Source organism: Scyliorhinus canicula, chromosome 9 (genome assembly GCF_902713615.1).
Source record: "Scyliorhinus canicula chromosome 9, sScyCan1.1, whole genome shotgun sequence".
NCBI classification, from domain to species: domain Eukaryota; kingdom Metazoa; phylum Chordata; class Chondrichthyes; order Carcharhiniformes; family Scyliorhinidae; genus Scyliorhinus; species Scyliorhinus canicula.
In genome coordinates this window covers 106,229,040-106,248,817 of record NC_052154.1, presented here as the reverse complement: position 1 = coordinate 106,248,817, position 19,778 = coordinate 106,229,040, and the positions used below count along the sequence as shown (strand labels likewise).

The 19,778-nt window shown below is 46.9% G+C and overlaps 1 protein-coding gene across 1 annotated transcript in view; it reads left to right on the top strand.

The window, feature by feature from the left end:
• The window catches only part of LOC119970934 (astacin-like metalloendopeptidase), a 151,451-nt gene that overhangs the window by 24,461 nt on the left and 107,212 nt on the right, over window positions 1-19,778 (top strand). Inside the window, exon 5 of the mRNA XM_038806044.1 lies at window positions 19,555-19,636. Within this exon, the coding sequence (XP_038661972.1) occupies window positions 19,555-19,636 (82 nt within the window). The remainder of the gene's footprint in view (window positions 1-19,554; window positions 19,637-19,778) is intronic.

Genomic DNA, 19,778 nt, shown 5'->3' with positions numbered 1-19,778 from the left:
TTCTCATTCACCAATTTTTCCTCAGGCGGTCCTCTTACCTCATGACCAAAAATTAGTTCAAAAGGACTGAATTTGGTTGACTCATTTGGAGCACCCCTAATTGCGAACAGTATGAATGGGATTCCTTTATCCCAATCCTCTGGATAATCTTGACAATAAGCCCATTGTCCTTAATGTCTGATGCCACCTTTCTAACGCTCCCTTGTGATTCTGCATGGTATACAGTTGTTTAAATTGTTTTATTCCTAAGCCATCCATAACTTCTTTGAATAACCTTGAGGTAAAATTCAATCCTTGATCTGATTGTATTTCTGTAGGTAGTCCATACCTAGTAAAGAATTTAAGTAACTCCTCCACAATCTTTTTAGCTGTAATATGATGTACTGGAATGGCCTCTGGAAACCTAGTCGACACATCCATTATCGTCAAAAGATATTGATTCACACTTTTTGTTTTAGGAAGCGGTCCTACGCAATCAATTAGGACCCTTGTGAAAGGTTCCTCAAATGCTGGAATGGGTATTAAGGTTGCTGGTTTTATCACTGTGTGAGGTTTCCCTATCACTTGACATGTGTGACATGATTGACAAAAACAACATCTTTATGTAGTCTAATCCAATAAAAATGTTTCTGGATTTTAGCTTCAGTTTTCCTTATTCCCAATGACCTCCCACTGGTACCTCGTGCAACTCGCAACACCTCCTTTCTATACCCTACCGGCAATACTACTTGATGAACTTCTGCCCACTTTTCATCTGCCTGCATAAGCAAAGGTCCCCATTTTCTCATCAAGACATTACTTTTATGGTCATAACACTCTGGTATACACTCAGATTTCTCTTCCGTGTATGCTTTCTGATACATCCGTTTTATTTCTACATCTTTCTGTTGTAACTCCGCCTATTTTCCTGAACTAAAAATATCCGCCTCATCCTCCACCTGTTCTTGTTCTTTTTCAACCATCTGATCAATATTGTTTCTGATAATTGCACTTCATCTTCACTCTTTGATTTCTCCTCTTGTTTTAACCTGTGACTTTACGACCTTGTCACTGCACAATCTGAAAAATCCCAGGATATTCGTCCTTCAACACTTCATGTGTCTGATTTTCCACTGGCCTATCAACCACAATAGGCATCACTCCCACCTGCAATCCAGCTATATTATTACCCAAGATAAACTGTATTCCTGGACAAGATAGTTTCTCTATTACTCCTTCAACAACTTCACCACTCTTCACTGGACTTTCCAACCTTACCTTATATAATGGAACACTACTCCTCTCACTCTGAATTCCACATATTACCACTTTTTCTGGCAACATTCTTCCCAAACTACGTAACTCCTCATCTCTTACCATTGAAGATTGACTGGCTCCCGTATCTCTTAAAATTGTGACTTCTTTACCTGCTCCTCCTGATACACATGAGTAAACTTTACCCACAAGTAAATTCTTTAAAGAAATGCGGCACCTTCTTCTCAGTCACCTTTTGATCAAGCTGTGCAATCTTTTGCACCTCCTTCACTTCACTTGGGCTTTCCTTTACCACTTCAACAAACCTCACTGTCTTATCCTGTTTGATCACATCAGCCTTCCCAGTGCTTTTCGTCAACCACCAACACTGTGACTTTACATGGCCTAGCTAATAACAGCGAAAACATTTGACATTTTTCATTTATTTTCCACCCTCCTGGTATAGGGTGCACACGGCCCACTCTGCAGGAGTGGGACAGCAGAAATTGAAAAGTATTGTTTTAAAGCAAAACAATATTTATTCTATGAACTCAAGTTAACCTTTTTAAAACATTCAGTGAACATCTTCACAAACATTAATTCAAATACAACCCCCAAAGAATACAACACTAAGTAATCCTTTAAGCTTTCCTTTTAACATCCAGAAGACTTAAAACACCTTTTACCAGAAGCACACCTGGTTAAAGTCACTACTGTTTTTAGTTTTAAATCAACAGGATCAATTTACAGTCTTTAGATTATAGAGAGATACTCTAATACACCTTTTGGCTGGGACTGCAGCTTTCCAGCTCTGAAAATGAAACTAAAACACACCCTGCAGCAAACAGCCTAAAACGAAAGTAAAAAGCTGACCAGCAGCACAGCTCCACCCACTGTCTGACATCACTGCAGTAATAAACACCCATTTCTTAAAGGTACTCTCACTACAGATACGTATATACACACCCATTTATAAACATCAATTTCTTAAAGGTACTCTCACATGACAGGGGCACAGTACGTTCTGGAGCTCAAGTCTTCAATTCTGTTGCCAGAATATTGTCAAGGCCCCATAACCTTTGCAGTACCCAGTGCCTTCAGCTGTTTCTTGATATAATGTGGAGTGAATCAAATTGGCTTCAGATTGACACTTGTAATGCTGGGGTCCTTCGGAAGAGGTCAGGATGGATCATTCACCTGGTACTTCTCTCTGATGATTGTTGCAAATGCTTCAGCCTGCCTTACATCTTGCACTGTTGTGCTGCACCCATCATCGAAGATGGGAATATTAATGCCACCTTGTCATCTAGTGAGTTGTTTAGTTGTCTGCCATCATTCGCAACTGGATGCAGCAGGATCGCAGAACTTGGATCTGATTCATTGGTTGTGGAATTGCTTTGCCCTGTCTATCACATGTTGCTAATAGAACATGCAGTGCAGAAGGAGGCCATTCGGCCCATCAAGTCTGCACCGACCCATTTAAGCCCTCACTTCCACCCTATCCCCAGAACCCAATAACCCCTCCGAACCTTTTTTGGTCACTAAGGGTAATCCCGTTAGTCACACATGTAGTGCTGTTTAACAGCTTCATCAGTTTTACACTTCCTTTTTAGATATGCCAGGTGCTTCTGGCATCATCTCTGCACTATTCATTGAACCAGGGATGACCTCCTTGCTCACTGGTATTGTCAGAGCAGGGAATATGCGGGCCATGATGTTACAGATTGTGGTTGAGTACAATTTTGAGCCTGCTGCTGATGGCCTATAGTGCCTCATGGATGTCCAGCCTTGAGATGCTCAGTCTGTTCGGAATTTAGCATGGTGATGGTACCATATGACACGATGAAGGGTATCCTGAATTTGAAGATGGGACTTTATCTTCACAAGGGCTGTGCAGTGGTTACTCCTATGAATACTATCATGGATAGATGCTCTGCAGCAGGCAGGCTGATGAGGTTGAGGTCATGTATGTTTTTCCTCTTGTTTTTCTAATACCACCTCCCACAGACCGAGTCTAGCAGTTGCTTCCTTCAGGAACCAGCCATTTTGGTTGGTAATCATATTACCAAGGCATTCTTGGTCATGGACATTGAAGTCCCCCATCCAGAGTACATTATGACCCTCTTGCTGTGCTCAGTGGTGATCCATGTGGAGGAGTTCTGATTCATCAGCTGAGGGGGTGTGGTTCATAATTATCATCAAGATAGAGGGAGTGGGCAGCACGGTAGCATGGTGGTTAGCATAAATGCTTCACAGCTCCAGGGTCCCAGATTCGATTCCTGGCTGGGTCACTGTCTGTGCGGAGTCTGCACGTCCTCCCCGTGTGTGCGTGGGTTTCCTCCGGGTGCTCCGGTTTCCTCCCACAGTCCAAAGATGTGCGCGTTAGGTGGATTGGCCATGCTAAATTGCCCGTAGTGTCCTAAAATGTAAGGTTAAGGGGGGGGGGGGTTGTTGGGTTACGGGTATAGGGTGGATACGTGGGTTTGAGTAGGGTGATCATTGCTCGGCACAACATCGAGGGCCGAAGGGCCTGTTCTGTGCTGTACTGTTCTATGTTCTATACCATGATCCGGAGTCATTCTTCCCTGGGTAACTCCCTTCTGTGTTACCACCTTGCTGGGTCTGTCGTGATGTTGAGATAGGACATACTGAGGGATGGTGATGGTGGTGTCTGGGGCATTATCTGTAAGATGTGATTCTTTGAGAATAACTTTGTCAGGATGTTGCTTGCATTCAATTAGCCAACCCATCTAGCTTCCAAATGGTAGTAAGAAGGATTTCACAGGGTCAGCAGAGCTGAGTTTGCTGTTTCCGATACATGTGTTGATGTCAGGTTGTCCATCCAGTTTAGTTCCTTTTAGACTTTTTAGCAATTTGATGCAACTAAATGGCTTGCTAGGCAATTTCAGAGGTCATTTAAGAGTCAACCACATTGCTGTGGGTCTGGAGTCACATGTAGAACCGACAGGTGAGAATAGATGTCAGAATTCATTCTCCTGACGGTCGTTAGTGAACCAGAACCACAATCGACAATGTTTATCATTAGACTTTTAGTTCCAGATTTTTATTCTAAATTTGGGAAATTAATCCCAAGCAGCAAGAGGCTCTGTGTCTGGGTTTAGCCATGACGAATGTTTAGACTTGTCATACTGTGGAGATGAGTCTTTTCTATAACTATGTTTCAGTGAAATGAATCTGAAAGGAATCATCAGAGTTGGATTGTTGTGAGACTTCAGTGCAGTAGAAGTTCAGGCTGACGTAAGTTACATTTTAACTTAAACATAAAGAAATGGCTGTGTCAGGTATCCTCCTGATGTGTGTATATTTTGATAGCTAGGCTATCATACATAGAATCATAGAATTTCAGCTACGATTAAGGGGCTAGCACTGGCGCCATGTGGAACATTATTGATTCCAATGAAAACCAGTCATGGATTTGCCAGGTCTGAAATTGACACTTGGGAGGCTGAGAAGCTGCAGCCGCATGTACACATTTCAATTCCCACATGCATAATAATCTTTATTAGTGTTGGAGGGAAGAAATGCTCAGTCCATTTGTAACCACATGGTAAAACTTTTGTTCATCTGAAACATGGCTGTGTGCACAACATGAGAATCCAGAAGATGTTGTTGCCTTCAGTTAGCATGAGTCTGTTCTGCTTTTTACAGGGATTTTATGCATATGTATTGTAAGTTTACTCACAGTTACAGATAAGCATTGACGTCATCGATCAATTTCATACACTACAATCTGATCAGTAAGTATTGGCGGAGATGTTTCCTGAGCCCCTTAATGGGAAACCAATTTACTCATATAATGGGTTTTACAACTTACCAAATCATGTTCAAAATGTTCCTCTTAACCTGAAATATTGCCGTTACTCCTTGATGAGTGGGTTTGTATTCCCTGCTCTGGGTAGAACAATGAATCTCCTGCAGACAAGCTTGGGCCATAGTCTTGTGACGTGCGTTCCCCATTATTATAATGTCCTGTAAGATGATTAAATTATCCTGAGTGCAAGTTTTCTTAAGGTTTCTGGCTGAGCCTTTGCCTATCGGTTTCCCACTCCCAATGTGTTGCTTTTGACCGAGAACATCTTTTATTAATCTATATATTATTTTCTTGCTAACAGTGCATCTGGTGGGGAGCAGCCAGAACAGGGTGGCACCACACCACCTGGGACACCTGAGCAACTGCTGGGCTGATCCAGGCCCGGTCGCCCCTAAAGACGGCCGCCAATGGGGACCCAGGTTGCAGGGCGGAAATTACAGCAGGTCGCCTCCATTCCTGATGTACTGTCTTGGATCCACCAACACAAAGCAGTACGGCTCGTAAGGCCAGAAAGTTAGACACTAGTTAAGTTGGCACGGAGAGCACAGTGTAGTGATTGGGTCTAGGGCACAAATCTGTAAATATTTGTTCACATTTAACACCTGTTACCACTGACAACCAATCTCAGTGCTCTGTCAGATGGGTGTGAGGGGTGGGTTGGTCTTGGCTGGCCAGAGAGAGGCAAATGGGCAGATGTTGAGGGTGGCCCGGGATTCCCAGCCTCCCCCACCCCCCAACCGTCCCCATCACCGTCACCCCAGGGATTCTATGACACCGTGTGATAGAATGGCATGCTCGCATGCAGGGATCACCCAGGTGGATGGTGGAAAGTGCTAATGTGTGCAGGAGTCAGACATTGTTGAATGATGCGGAGCACCAGAGCTCATCGCAGAGCGGATTGTCATCATCCTCCATCCCATGGACCTGATCTGGTGTTATTGCCAATCCAGCGCAAGCACCCTGTAGTGCAGCAGGTATGTATCATGGAGGGGGTTGCAGACAGGATGTGGTAGTGGGGGAGGAGGATGAGGTGTCCACGTCCCTGGCCATTTTCACCACTCTCCCCGGACAGTAAATCCATAGGGGCTACAGTGGGCATTGCCCTTGAGTTGGCTGTGTGATGCCCTACTGGCAGGTGGCGGCAGAGTGTTACCTTAGGAGTTATCGGCACGTGCCCCATCTCCTCCTTCTCCCTCAGGATGCCTGATGGCCGCTGGGCTACTCCTTGGGATAGGCGTGTGGCTGGAGCGAACTCCGGGGGCTCCCCCGTTACCAGGCGCTGCCAGTCCTGGAGGCCCACTCTCTTCTCGATCAGGGTCTCAGTGTCCATGGAGTGGGAGTCCTTTGGGACTGGACCAAGTCACTCGAGGACCGCCTCAGACCATCCAACACAGGCCAATGCCCTCAACGCCTGCACCCGTTGTGACTGTGGCCCTGGTACATGGCTGCCTGTTACATGGCCACCCTGTCCTGTGCCTTGGCCACCGCCCACACAGAGGATCCCAAGCCTTGGACATCTTAACCCATGGCGGTAACTTCTCCCCAAGGCCTCCATCCTGGACGTCACCTGTGCAGGTAACTTTGCACCAGTATTCACCAAAGAGAAGGAATTGGTGGATGTTGAGTCTGACGAAGGGTGTGTAGATAGCCTGGGTCACATTGAGATCTAAAAAGACGAGGTGTTGGGCGTCTTGAAAAATATTACGCCAGATAAGTCCCCAGGGCCTGATGGCATCTATCCCAGAATACTGAAGGAGGCAAGAGAGGAAATTGCTGAGGCCTTGACATAAATCTTTGGATCCTCACTGTCTTCAGGTGATGTCCCGGAGGACTGGAGAATAGCCAATGTTGTTCCTTTGTTGAAGAAGGGTATCAAAGATAATTCAGGGAACTACAGGCCAGTGAGCCTTAAGTCTGTGGTAGGGAAATTACTGGAGAGAATTCTTCGAGGCAGGATCTACTCCCATTTGGAAGCAGGGGGCCATATTAGCGAGAGGCAGCATGGTTTTGTGAAGTGGAGGTCGTGTTTCACTAACTTGATAAAGTTTTTCAAGGATGTCACAAAGGTGATTGATGCAGGTAGGGTAGTGGACGTTGTCTATATGGCCTTCAGTAAGGCCTTTGACTAGTTCCCTCGTGGTAGACTGGTACGAAAGGTGAAGCCACACTGAATCAGAAGTGAGCTGGCAAGATGGATACAGAACTGGCTAGGTCATAGAAGGCAGAGAGTAGTAATGGAAAGGTGCTTTTCTTGTTGGAGGGCTGTGACTAGTAGTGTTCCACAGGGATCAGTGCTGGGACCTTTGCTGTTTGTAGTATGTATAAATGATTTGGAGGAAAATGTAACTGGTCTGATTAGTATGTTTGCGGACAACACAATGGTTGGTGGAATTGCGGATAGCGATGAGGGCTGTCAGAGGATACAGCAGGATTTAGATCATTTGGAGACTTGGGCGGCGAGATGGCAGATGGAGTTTAATTCGGACAAATGTGAGGTAAGGTAATGCATTTTGGAAGGTCTAATACAGGTAGGGAATATACAGTGAATGGTAGAACCCTCATGTCTATTGACAGTCAGAGAGATCTTGGTGTGCAGGTCCACAGGTCACTGAAAGGGGCAACACAGGTGGAGAAGGTAGTCAAGAAGGCATACGGCATGCTTGCCTTCATTGGCTAGGGCATTGAGTATATAAATTGGCAAGTCATGTTGCAGCTGTATAGAACCTTAGTTAGGTCACATTTGGAGTCTAGTGTTCAATTCTGGTCACCACACTACCAGAAGGACGTGGAGGCTTTAGAGAGGGTGCAGAAGGGACTTACCAGGATGTTGCCTAGTATGGAGGGCAGTGGCTGTGAGGAGAGGTTGAATAAACTTGGTTTGTTCTCACTGGAATGAAGAAGGTTGAGAGCCGACCTGATAGAGGTCTACAAAATTATGAGGGGCAGAGACAGAGTGGATAGTCAGAGACTTTCTCCTAGCGTCGAGGGTTCAATTACTAGGGGTCATAGGTTTAAGGTGCGTGGTGCAGGGTTTCGAGGAGATGTGCGAGGCAAGTTTTTTACACAGAGGGTAGTGAGTGCCTGGAACTCCGTGCCGGAGGAGGTGGTAGAAGCAATGACGATAGTGACGTTTAAGGGGCAACTTGACAAATACATGAATAGGATGGGAATAGAGGGATACGGACCCCAGAAGTGTAGAAGATTTTAGTTTAGACGGGCAGCATGATTCGCGCAGGCTTGGAGGGCCGAAGGGCCTGTTCCTGTTCTGTACTTTTCCTTGTTCTTTGTTCAGTGTTAGCCTGGGTGTCACACCTGTTCAGCACCGCTTCCTGACCCTGCAGGCTGTTGGACTCATCCAACTGCACCTGCAGACACTGGATGGTTGCTGAAACCCCCTGCTGTGGTCCTGAGCTCTGCATCTCCGGCATTGAAGGGACTGCCCTTGCCAGATGCGCAAGACCTGTCTGGACGACAGCTTGTCCCTGGGGTCGGGCTGTCCTCTGACCGTATGCCCCCTCAGGGGTTCCTAACTCCATCTGATGTACCGCTACATGTGTGCGCTGTGCATCAGATAGTGTCCAGGACTCTCTTCCCTGTAGTGTCCAACCGAGGACAGTGCCTCTACATTGGTGGAGGGTGCCAGTGACAACAGTGATGAGAGGTCAGTGTCATCCCTGGGCATGTGATTTGTGGTTTTGTGGAGTTACAGTGGAGGGCGGGGGTCATCAGCAGATCCCGAGTCTTAGCTGGATCTTAGCTGGATTCTCCCACTTGAGTTTCTGCTTGTATGCCGGGAGAAGGAGCACCGTCTTATGGTTTGATTTCCCAAAGTTCGGTCAGAGGATGGATTGGATTGGATTGGATTGGATTTGTTTATTGTCACGTGTACCGAGGTACAGTGAAAAGTATTTTTCTGCAAGCAGCTCAACAGATCATTCAGTACATTGGAAGAAAGGGAATTGAACAGAATTCAAGAAAGTACAAAAGAATACATAATAGGGCTACACAATATATACAATGTAACTACATAAGCATTGGCATCGGATGAAGCAGACAGGGTGTAGTATTAATGAGGACAGTCCATAAAAGGGTCGTTTAGGAGTCTGGTGACAGTGGGGAAGAAGCTGTTTTTGAGTCTGTTCGTCCGTGTTCTCAGACTTCTGAATCTCCTGCCCGATGGAAGAAGTTGGAAAAGTGAGTAAGCCGGGTGGGAGGGATCCTTGATTATGCTGCCTGCTTTCCCCCGGCAGCGGGAGGTGTAGATGGAATCGATGGATGGGAGGCAGGTTCGTGTGATGGACTGGGCGGTATTCACGACTCTCTGAAGTTCCTTGCGGTCCTGGGCCGAGCAGTTGCCATACCAGGCTGTGATGCAGCCCGAGAGGATGCTCTCTATAGTGCATCTGTAAAAGTTGGTAAGGGTTAATGTGGACATGCCAAATTTCCTTAGTTTCCTGAGGAAGTAAAGGCGCTGTTGTGCTTTCTTGGTGATAGCGTCGACATGAGTGGACCAGGATAGATTTTTGGTGATGTGCACCCCTAGGAATTTGAAGCTGCTCACCATCTCTACCTCAGCTCCGTTGATGCTGACAGGGGTGTGTACAGTACTATGCTTCCTGAAGTCGATGACCAGCTCTTTAGTTTTGCTGGCATTAAGGGAGAGATTGTTGTCATTGCACCACTCCACTAGGTTCTCCACTCCATTAGGGGCCTCACGGTAGCATGGTGGTTAGCATCAATGCTTCACAGCTCCAGGGTCCCAGGTTCGATTCCCGGCTGGGTCACTGTCTGTGTGGAGTCTGCACGTCCTCCCCGTGTGTGCGTGGGTTTCCTCCGGGTGCTCCGGTTTCCTCCCACAGTCCAAAGATGTGCGGGTTAGGTGGATTGGCCATGCTAAATTGCCCGTAGTGTAAGGTTAATGGGGGGATTGTTGGGTTACGGGTATACGGGTTACATGGGTTTAAGTGGGGTGATCATTGTTCGGCACAACATCGAGGGCCGAAGGGCCTGTTCTGTGCTGTACTGTTCTATGTTCTATGTTCTCTATCTCCCTCCTGTATTCAGACTCGTCGTTGTTCGAGATCCGGCCCACTATGGTCGTATCGTCAGCAAACTTGTAGATGGAGTTGGAACCAAGTTTTGCCATGCAGTCGTGTGTGTACAGGGAGTAGAGTAGGGGGCTAAGTACGCAGCCTTGCGGGGCACCGGTGTTGAGGACTATTGTGGAGGAGGTGTTGGTGTTCATTCTTACTGACTGTGGTCTGTTGGTCAGAAAGTCAAGGATCCAGTTGCAGAGTGGAGAGCCAAGTCCTAAGTTTTGGAGCTTTGATATGAGCTTGGCTGGGATTATGGTGTTGAAGGCGGAGCTGTAGTCAATAAATAGCAGTCTGATGTAGGAGTCCTTGTTTTCGAGATGCTCTAGGGATGAGTGTAAGGCCAGGGAAATGGCATCTGATGTGGACCGGTTGCGACGGTATGCGAATTGAAGTGGGTCAAGGCATTCCGGGAGTATGGAGGTGATGCGCTTCATGATCAGCCTCTCAAAGCACTTCATTACAACTGACGTCAGGGCCACCGGGCGGTAGTCATTGAGGCACGTTGCCTGGTTCTTCTTTGGTACCGGTATGATGGTGGTCTTCTTGAAGCAGGTGGGGACCTCGGAGTGGAGTAGGGATAGGTTAAAGATGTCTGTGAAAACCTCTGCCAGCTGGTCCGCGCAGGTTCTGAGTGCACGACCAGGGATCCCGTCCGGGCCCATCGCCTTCCGTGGGTTCACTTTCAGGAAGGCCGATCTGACTTCGGAAACTGTGATGGTGGGTATGGGTGAATTATGGGTTGCTGGGGCACTCGATAGCGGGTTGTTGGTTACCTGCTCAAACCGAGCATAGAATGCGTTAAGTTCATCGGGGAGGGGTGCACTGCTGCCAGAGATACTGCTCGGCTTCGCTTTGTAGCCCGTTATGTTGCTTAGTCCTTGCCACAACCGCCGAGAGTCTGTCTGTGACTCTAGCTTAGTTTGATATTCTCTCTTGGCATCTCGGATGGCTTTGCGGAGGTCATACCTGGATTTCTTGTATAGGACAGGGTCGTCTGCCTTGAACGCTTCAGCTCTGTCCTTCAGTAGGGATGGAATGGTAGACGCCCTGGATTTTTGAGTAGCAGTGGTCAAGAGTGTTGTTGTCCCTGGTGGGACAGGAGATGAGCTGGTGGAATTTTCTCAGTACATTCTTGAAGTTGGCCTTGTTGAAGTCTCCGGCCACGATGAACAAGGCCACCGGGTGTTCTGTTTCACCGTTGTTTATAACTGCGTACAGTTCATCCAGCGCCTTCCTCACTTCTGCCTGGGGAGGGATGAAGACTGCTGTGTAATGGCTGAAGTGAACTCGCGTGGAAGATAGTTTGGACGGCACTTCACGGTCACGTATTCCTGGTCCGGGGAGCAATAGGTTGCTGCATCCAAGCACTGGGAGTTGATGAGGATGCAAACCCCTCCACCCTTTGCTTTGCCTGATGACGTTGTGCGGTCCCCGCCATGAATTGGGAAGTCTTCAGATTGCATGGCACAGTCTGGTGAGGCGGGGTTGAGCCATGTCTCTGTGAAACTGAGCACGCAGCAGTCTCTTACTTCCCTCTGAGAGGTAAGTCCAGCATTAAGTTCATCCCACTTGTTTTCGATCGCTTGAATGTTTGCCAGGAATATGCTGGGGAGAGGGGTGTCTTGAAACCGCGTTGCTTCAGTCTAACCTGCAGACCGCCACGTTTCTCTCGTTTCCTCGGTTGGCGACTGCGGCTGGATGGTCCTGGGATCCAATTGGAGACGTCTGACGTTGTGCAAGGTAGGTGGTTGCGTCTGGCGGGGTCCAGGGCGCTGGCGGGGACCAGGGCGCTGGTTACGCTTCCGGGGTTGTGACTGGCGGGGGCCGGGGTGCTAGCAGGGCCAGGGCGCTGGTTACGTTTCCGGGGTCGCATCTGGTAGGGTCCCGGGCACTGAGGTAGTGGAATTGCTGGGGGGGGGCATATTTGCGATCCGGATGGGTCCCGGCATTCTGCGCGCCCGGGAATACCTTGCAGTGCTTTCGGGTCCTCACGTGGGGTCTCTGCCATTTTGGGGGCCTGGGTTGTGGGCAGGGGTTTCCTGAGGTCGGTTGGGCTGGGTCCCGTGGTCTGTTCCTTTCTTGGCTGCTCCTGGGGTTGGGTCTTGAAATAGGCCCGGTCGGGCCTCCACGTGGATTTTCCTTTCTTCCATCTCCAGGTAGGGCGGGCCTCTCTGTGTTGGATCGCTGGGCGGGCCTCTCGAGATTGAGTTGTGCTGGACCTCGTCGTCGGTGGTTGGGTCGGGAGCTCCGGGAACTGGGCCGGGCGATCCGGGGGCCGGCGTCGATTGTTAGGCTGTGTTGGCGTGTGGCAGCCCCCTTCTCACCCCGGGGAACAGGGTGTCCCGACTATCCGCCGCGGCATTCAGCAGTGTCTCCAGCCCTGGTTTGGTGAATCTCGGTGCCACTGTTCGGGGTAGCATCTTCATGGCTGGAATGAGAGTTGTATGGGGAGTGAAGTGCTTAGAGGTGGCTTCAGATTGTAGGCTCTCGAGTGAGAATCCTGACCCCAGCGAATCACATGCTGGCATGCATTACAATCACACTAGTTCCACATGGCTCTGGGACTGGCACTGTATCAGGACTATAGAACACCCGCAATTCAGTCCCGGCATCAGCAGTTAGTCTCTAAAACAGAGAGTCCTGCCCAACATCTTGGAAGTTGTGTTGTTTAATTTAATTCCCAGCTCTTCAAACTGTCCTTGCAAAACCTCTTTCCTTGTACTGCCTAAGCCTTTAGCCTCCACATGGACCACAACAACAGGATCCTCCCCCTCCACTGAAAGTTTCTCTGAAGCCTGGAGTCCCAAACTCTAGTACAAGGCAAGCAACACAGTAGCTCCTTGCTGCAAAGAACAGTGTCAATCCCCCTCAATTTACTGTCCACTATTACTACTACCTTCTTATGTGTTCCCCCCACTTGAATGGCTTCCTGTACCAAAGTACCATGGTCAGTCATGTCCCAATTGAAAGAAACTGAATTGTGAAAAGTTGGATCTCTTGTGATCCACGCTGGACTGTGGTTGGCTGCAAGCAGACAGGCAGGAAGGATAAACAATTTGTACTTGAGGAAGGAGAATTTCCCTCCTGGGATACTTGGACAAACAGTTGCTAGAGTGATAATCTTGCTTCCTTCAAACCTGTGAAACTGGACGACAAGAACACAGATTGTACTTTGTAGAAACGTGCCGAAAACATGTTTGGTGATCGGATGGAGGAGAATGAGCTCTAATGCCAAAATTGAGGCTGGCGTCAGTTTGACGCCGATCAGCCATGCTCCGCCCCCTCTGAAATGGCATCATTGTGACGCATGCAGTCGCAGTGTCCTTGGTGCCTCATCGGCTAGCTCACCCGTGATGCGCCGTCCCCGATGGGCTGAGTTCCTGACGGCGCGGGACACGTGTGGTCCCAAAAATCATGAACCTGGCATGCGGCTGTAGATTGTGTTTGGCGCTGCAACACTAGGCCGGGATCTGTGCCGTTGGCTGCTGGGGGGGGTGTGGGTCTGCGAGGGCTGGGGGATTGATGGCGGGTGGCCATGGGGTGGGCTGTGGAGTCTCGGATGGCGGTTTAGGTCTGCACACGGCCGGCGTGTCCGCTGCAGTTCGTCAGCCGTGCGCATGCACGGCCTAGGACCCGTCCTTTCTCCGCCTGTTTTCGGCATGGGAAGTTGGGGCCAGTGCTCGCCCCTCACGGGCGCCAGAATCGGTCAGTGATTCGCACTAGTTTTTCAGTTGTAAAAGACCACACATGCAGCGCCTGCACCAGCACTTAACGACTAAAACGGAGAACCCAGCCCCCTAACTTTACTGGAAAAAAAAAGAAATTATTGATAACAATATAAAAAGTTTCCATGCTCATGGATACCAGGAAAAGGTGTCATCCATTCGTGTTCTGAATGGAACACAGGTTGGATACCAGTACGCAGGCTACAGAGGTTACCAGTACCTGCTGGTCAGTTAGCTCATCTACCCTGCAGCCCCCACACTCATCCAAACAAGCTAAATCTTTTGGACAATTGCATTGGCTGACACTCCTGCCCCCCAGGTCCCCTTATCTTTTCCAGCTGCAGTCACACCCTCCTGTCCCTGACCTCTTCCCAAACCAGACGATTCAGTCCTAAGGGGTGTGACCGCCTCCTGAAATAAAGTGTCCACGTAAAACTCTCTCTCCCTCTCTCTCCTTGATGTGTTGCAGTGTCTACAGCTCAAACACCAGATCAATTACTTTGAACCAAAGCTCCTCATGCCACAGAGAATTATTGCAGATGTGCTTGTTCTGGATAACACCAGTATCCATGAACTCCCACATGCTGCAACCTTAACACATCACCTGCCCTGCCATACTTTCAGTATTTAACTAATTATAACTAATAACATTCAATTATTTATTTTCTTGTAAATATTAATTTTGTCACAAACTGCAGGACAAATTTAAACCTTCAGAAAATAGACCTTGATCACTTAGCGGATATTCACCAACAGCTCACCTCTTCCCCTGAAGAACAGCAGACACCAATTCCGACAGGGTGGAAAAGTTAGAAAAGCAAACAAGTACTGCCCTCCCTCCTGCATCAAACTCCTTCTCATCAAACTTTCACATTCTGTCCTAAGCTGTACACCATTTGAGGAAAGAGCCCTCAAACTAATCGGAAAGGAGCAGGACTGCACCAGTGCTGAGGCGAACTGGGAGCAAAAGCAAAAGACAAAAGTGAGAACCCTCATAAAATTCAGCCATAGCACCACCCTTTTTTTAATTTTAGCAAAAATGAGAGTACCCAATTAATTTTTTCCAACTAAGGGGCAATTTAGCAGGGCCAATCCACCTAACCTGCACACCTTTGGGATGTGGTGGCGAAACACACGCAAGCACGGGGAGAATGTGCAAACTCCACATATCCAGTGACCCAGAGCCGGGATCGAACCTGGGTTAAAGGCAATTATGATGCGATGAGGCAAGACTTAGGATGCATAGGATGGGGAAGGAAACTGCAGGGGATGGGCACAATTGAAATGTGGAGCTCGTTCAAGGAACAGCTACTGCATATCCTTGATAAGTATGTACCTGTCAGGCAGAGAGGAAGTGGTCGAGCGAGGGAGCCGTGGTTTACTAAAGTAGTTGAATCACTTGTCAAGAGAAAGAAGGAGGCTTATGTAAAAATGAGACATGAAGATTCATTTAGGGTGCTCGAGAGTTACAGGTTAGCTAGGAAGGAACTAAAGAGAAAGCTAAGAAGAGCCAGGAGGGGACATGAAAAGTCTTTGGCGGGTAGGATCAAGGATAACCCTAAAGCTTTCTCTAGGTATGTCAGTAATAAAAGAATGACTAGGGTAAGAGTAGGGCCAGTCAAGGACAGTAGTGGGAAGTTGTGCGTGGAGTCCGAGGAGACAGGAGAGGTGCTAAATGAATATTTTTCATCAGTATTCACGCAGGAAAAAGACAATGTTGTTGAGGAGAATACTGAGATACAGGCTACTAGACGAGAAGGGCTTGAGGTTCATAAGGAGGAGGTGTTAGCAATTCTGGAAGTGTGAAAATAGATAAGTCCCCTGGGCCGGATGGGATTTATCCTAGGATTCTCTGGGAAGCTAGGGAGGAGATTGCTGAGCCTTTGGCTTTGAGTTCAGGCAAAGGGGAATAAAACTGTTTACCCAGGAAGGAAGCTGTGGTACGTTCACAAGGTGATAGAGCTCTATCTGGTGGTAGAGGAGTGGAATTAACACTGATTTGAGAATCCTGGTGCCACACCATCTGGTGGCCGATGATTGATATTGCACTGACCTGAACATCCTGTATGTATCCAGCTCCATCCGGTGGTGGAAAGATGGAACCCATAACCACTTTAAGAGACACAGGGGCTACTCAAACTCTTGTGCTGTAGAAGAATTTGGTCTTTCCTCTAGAGAGCTCAGTGAAAGCTGAGGTATTTGTTGCTGGGGTGGGTGAAAGTTGCATCCCAGTTCCATTGTATAAAATTGAATTGGAACGTAATTTATTGTCAGCGCCCAGTAGTTGTTGGCGTGGTTCAGGAATTCCAAGTGGAAGGAATAGATTTAGTTTTGGGGAATGATTTAGCGATAGTGAAGGTTGTAGCTTCATCCATGGTTACAGAGAGGCCGAAGGAAGTTCTGCAGTTAGCGCCTGAAATTGCGACTGATGGGCATGCAGGAGCTAGGAAAGCTCATTGGGCAATAAATGGCTTGTAGAAAGAGATGTTGATGGCCGTTGAGCCTGTTTCAAGTGATCATGGTAGTGAACCAGGTCCTGAGCATTTTCAGACTAAAGGTGACCGTAAGGATGAGGAATTAGACGAGAGTCTTGACTTCTATTTCAGTTCTGATTACCAATTGCTTGAAAGTTGATAAGGAGGAGGACGCAGACAAAGATTTTGACTTTGTCCTACGTCCGGTTATGAGGTGATGGTGAATACTTGTTGCGAGTGTCATGTGAGAGTACCTTTAAGAAATGGGTGTTTATAAAATAGCTGTAGTGGATGTACCTTTAAGAAATGTGTGTTTATCAGTGATGTCAAAGTGTGGGTGGAGCTGGGCTATCTGTCTGCTTTTCGCTTTTGGCTGTCTGCTACAGGATGTTCAGTTTTGTTTTAGATTTGTAGAAGCTGCAGTCACAGCAAGATGTGTATGAATCTCTGCAAGCTAAAAAATGTTCATTTGGTAATTTTCAAAGTGGTAACTGCTCACAGTAGAGAAGTTAAACATGATGCCTTTCTGTATAAAGGGTTCTTTTTTGTCTTGCGGATGTTGCAAGGAAAGATTAAGAGTTACTTATAGAATAGTGTATTTTATGGGGAATTTATTGGTGTTGATAGTTGTTAAGGTGTTTACTGTGGTTTTATTGAATGTTAACTGGTTTCATAAATAAACATTGTTTTAATTTAAAAGTACTTTAACTCTCTGTTGCACTACACCTGTAAGGTAGGCCCTTGTGCTCCACATAACCACAATCTATTAAAAGTCGTGGGTCAGGTGAACTCCATGATACACTTTGGGGTTTTCTAAACCCTGGCCCATAACACAAGAGTGTTAGTAGGGAGGAAGAGTCAGATGACAGTCTTGTCTTTGACCTTGGGTCTGACTGACCACTGCCAAGCAATTCTTCTGAAGCTAGTAAAGGAGGTAGTAACTGAGAGGAGGTAGGTGAATTGGACTTGCCAAAAGGTAGTTTATCACCACTTGTGATAACTCTAATGCCATTCCCTTCAGGTGAAGGAAGTTCCCGGAGCAGGTTTTCCCTTACTGCACAGCGTCAGTTAGTCAGGACGAGGACAGTAGGGACTGGGGAGAGACACCAAGCGAGTGGCTGGTTGCTCCATATCCTTTTGAAGGTGTACCACACCTCTTCAAGGTAGCAGAGATGATAACCAGAAAGGTGAAGTAGTTGGCCATCAATCTTTTTTGGGAGTTAAGGGGAAAGTGGTTGGCAAATCCTATAATGGTTCTGCAACCACAGAGATCAGGAAATCCCAAAATGTTCATGGAATCAGCAATGCCCCTCCTCTTATTCCGACAATAGAGATGCTGGCAGTGGTTATGAAAACTCAGATGAGGGGATAACAGTTTTCGCCCAGGGAATAATGCCTGTCGAGTCGCCATTAGCTGTTGTTGCTGATGGTGACCCTGTGAAGGCCAAGGGAGAATGTAAGATGGATGACGTGAGAAGAATCTATTGGTGAACAGTGAACCCACTACACCATTCAAAGTGTTGACAACTCTACTCATAGTCTAGTTGTAGGAAACATTCAAAGTTTGTGTAGAAGTTCATGAGACAATCAGGAAGGCTCCTTAGCGTTATCTGAGGGTCAGCAAGAAACCGATATAGTGAAGGTGCCAATGGAGTATAGACTAAGCTGCATGGAAGCACCAGAAGTCACTCCATTAATTACCCCTGGTGAGGACCTCAAACCTTTTGAATCACCAAAATCACCGTTGTAGCGACCAGAACCACAGAGACTGGTTCAGTTAGAAACTGAAAAGCAATGCATGTTGGACATGTTGCAGGAACTCACAACCCTGATGTAATTCACGGAACAAAGAGGAGAGTCTGGGAAGTCAACAGCCAGGTTGGAGCGCGAATCGGAACTGGCCACCCTGAACTGTTCACTCCTTGCATTTACAGAGACATTTTAAACCCAGAACGCAAGAGGTTTTTGTCACGTTCGTTGTTGCAATCGTTTCTTGTAACGACTGTTTATATATTTCTTGGAGACCATAATGTGAGTGCAAGTATTTTATCGTGTGTTTAAAAGTTAGATTATACTTATGCCGAAACCTGGCAGGAGAATTATATTGGGGCTAGTTTGTACAGGTATGTGTTGATGTTATGTGTCTTGCATGCCTCATAATGAAACACCCTTGTCCTAATGTTTTATTTTTCAGGGGGAGGTATGTTAGGACATTTAAATAATGTTCTAACATTTTGTCTGTCTTTCCCTTTTAATCCCCATCCTGCTGCCTGATTGGATCTGCAGTCTTCTGGTTAGCTACTACAACATGGCGACCCCATTTCGGATTTCTATTGGTTAAACTACAGATTTTAGATAGAGCTGGAACGCCCCTGTTCCGATTTACTGATCCAGAAACGTCCCTTTCGGCACTATTGCAGAACTTGTGATGTCGATTTGAGATTTGGCAAGCAGCCAATCGGTGAATGTAGGATACTCAACCAGTTCCTATCGTGTCCTGTGATTGATGGAGCCAGTCAGATATGTCCAGAAAGAATAATAATAATAATCTTTATTGTCACAAGTAGGCCTACATTAACACTGCAATAAAGTTACTGTGAAAAGCCTCGAGCCACCACATTCCGGTGCCTGTTTGGGTAAACCGAGGGAGAATTCAGAATGTCCAATTCACCTAACAGCACGTCGATACCTGACGATTTTTACAGACTAGCTAAATCTGTGAAGGCTCTCTTAATTAAAAGACACAGAAGGAAAACAGTCCTGCATAAGAGATCTGTGGAAGGAGAGGTCACAACCACAGCAGTGAAGACTCATCTCAAAATTTTCCTTTAACCCTATTTTTCTATCCTCTCCAGCCCTTCCCTTGTGTTTGTCTTGTGCGTCTGGGTGGAGGGTGGGACCTGGTTTTGGAATTAGGTAGACTGGTAAACCATTGTTCTGTTATTTCTTTATGTATGTATATATATATATTCATTCATCTGTCCCTCTTAATATTAATAAACTGTCTGTTAATGTTTTGCTTAGTGTCTGTAACTCATTGGAGCAATCAAGAGTTAAACACAAATTATTGGTTTATTCACTTATGTTGCGACTCCAGGATCTGTGGGGCTGGACTTGACCATGCACTCGCCCAGGGTGTCATAACAAACTAATCAGACTCATTTTAATGAGTGCTTAATATGTTTTCTTTACAGATCTACAATATAATTTTGACGTATTGCAGACGAATAATTTGGGCACAGAATATGATTACGATTCAGTTATGCACTATGGCAAGTGAGTGTGAGACTAACTTTTTATCTATATATAGATATACACAAAATCATGCCCATCCTTCTCTCTCACCTCTTCCTGCATGTAAATATTTAACTGCTAAATCTTTCACAAGATTGATTAGTCTGATAGGCACATGGCTTTT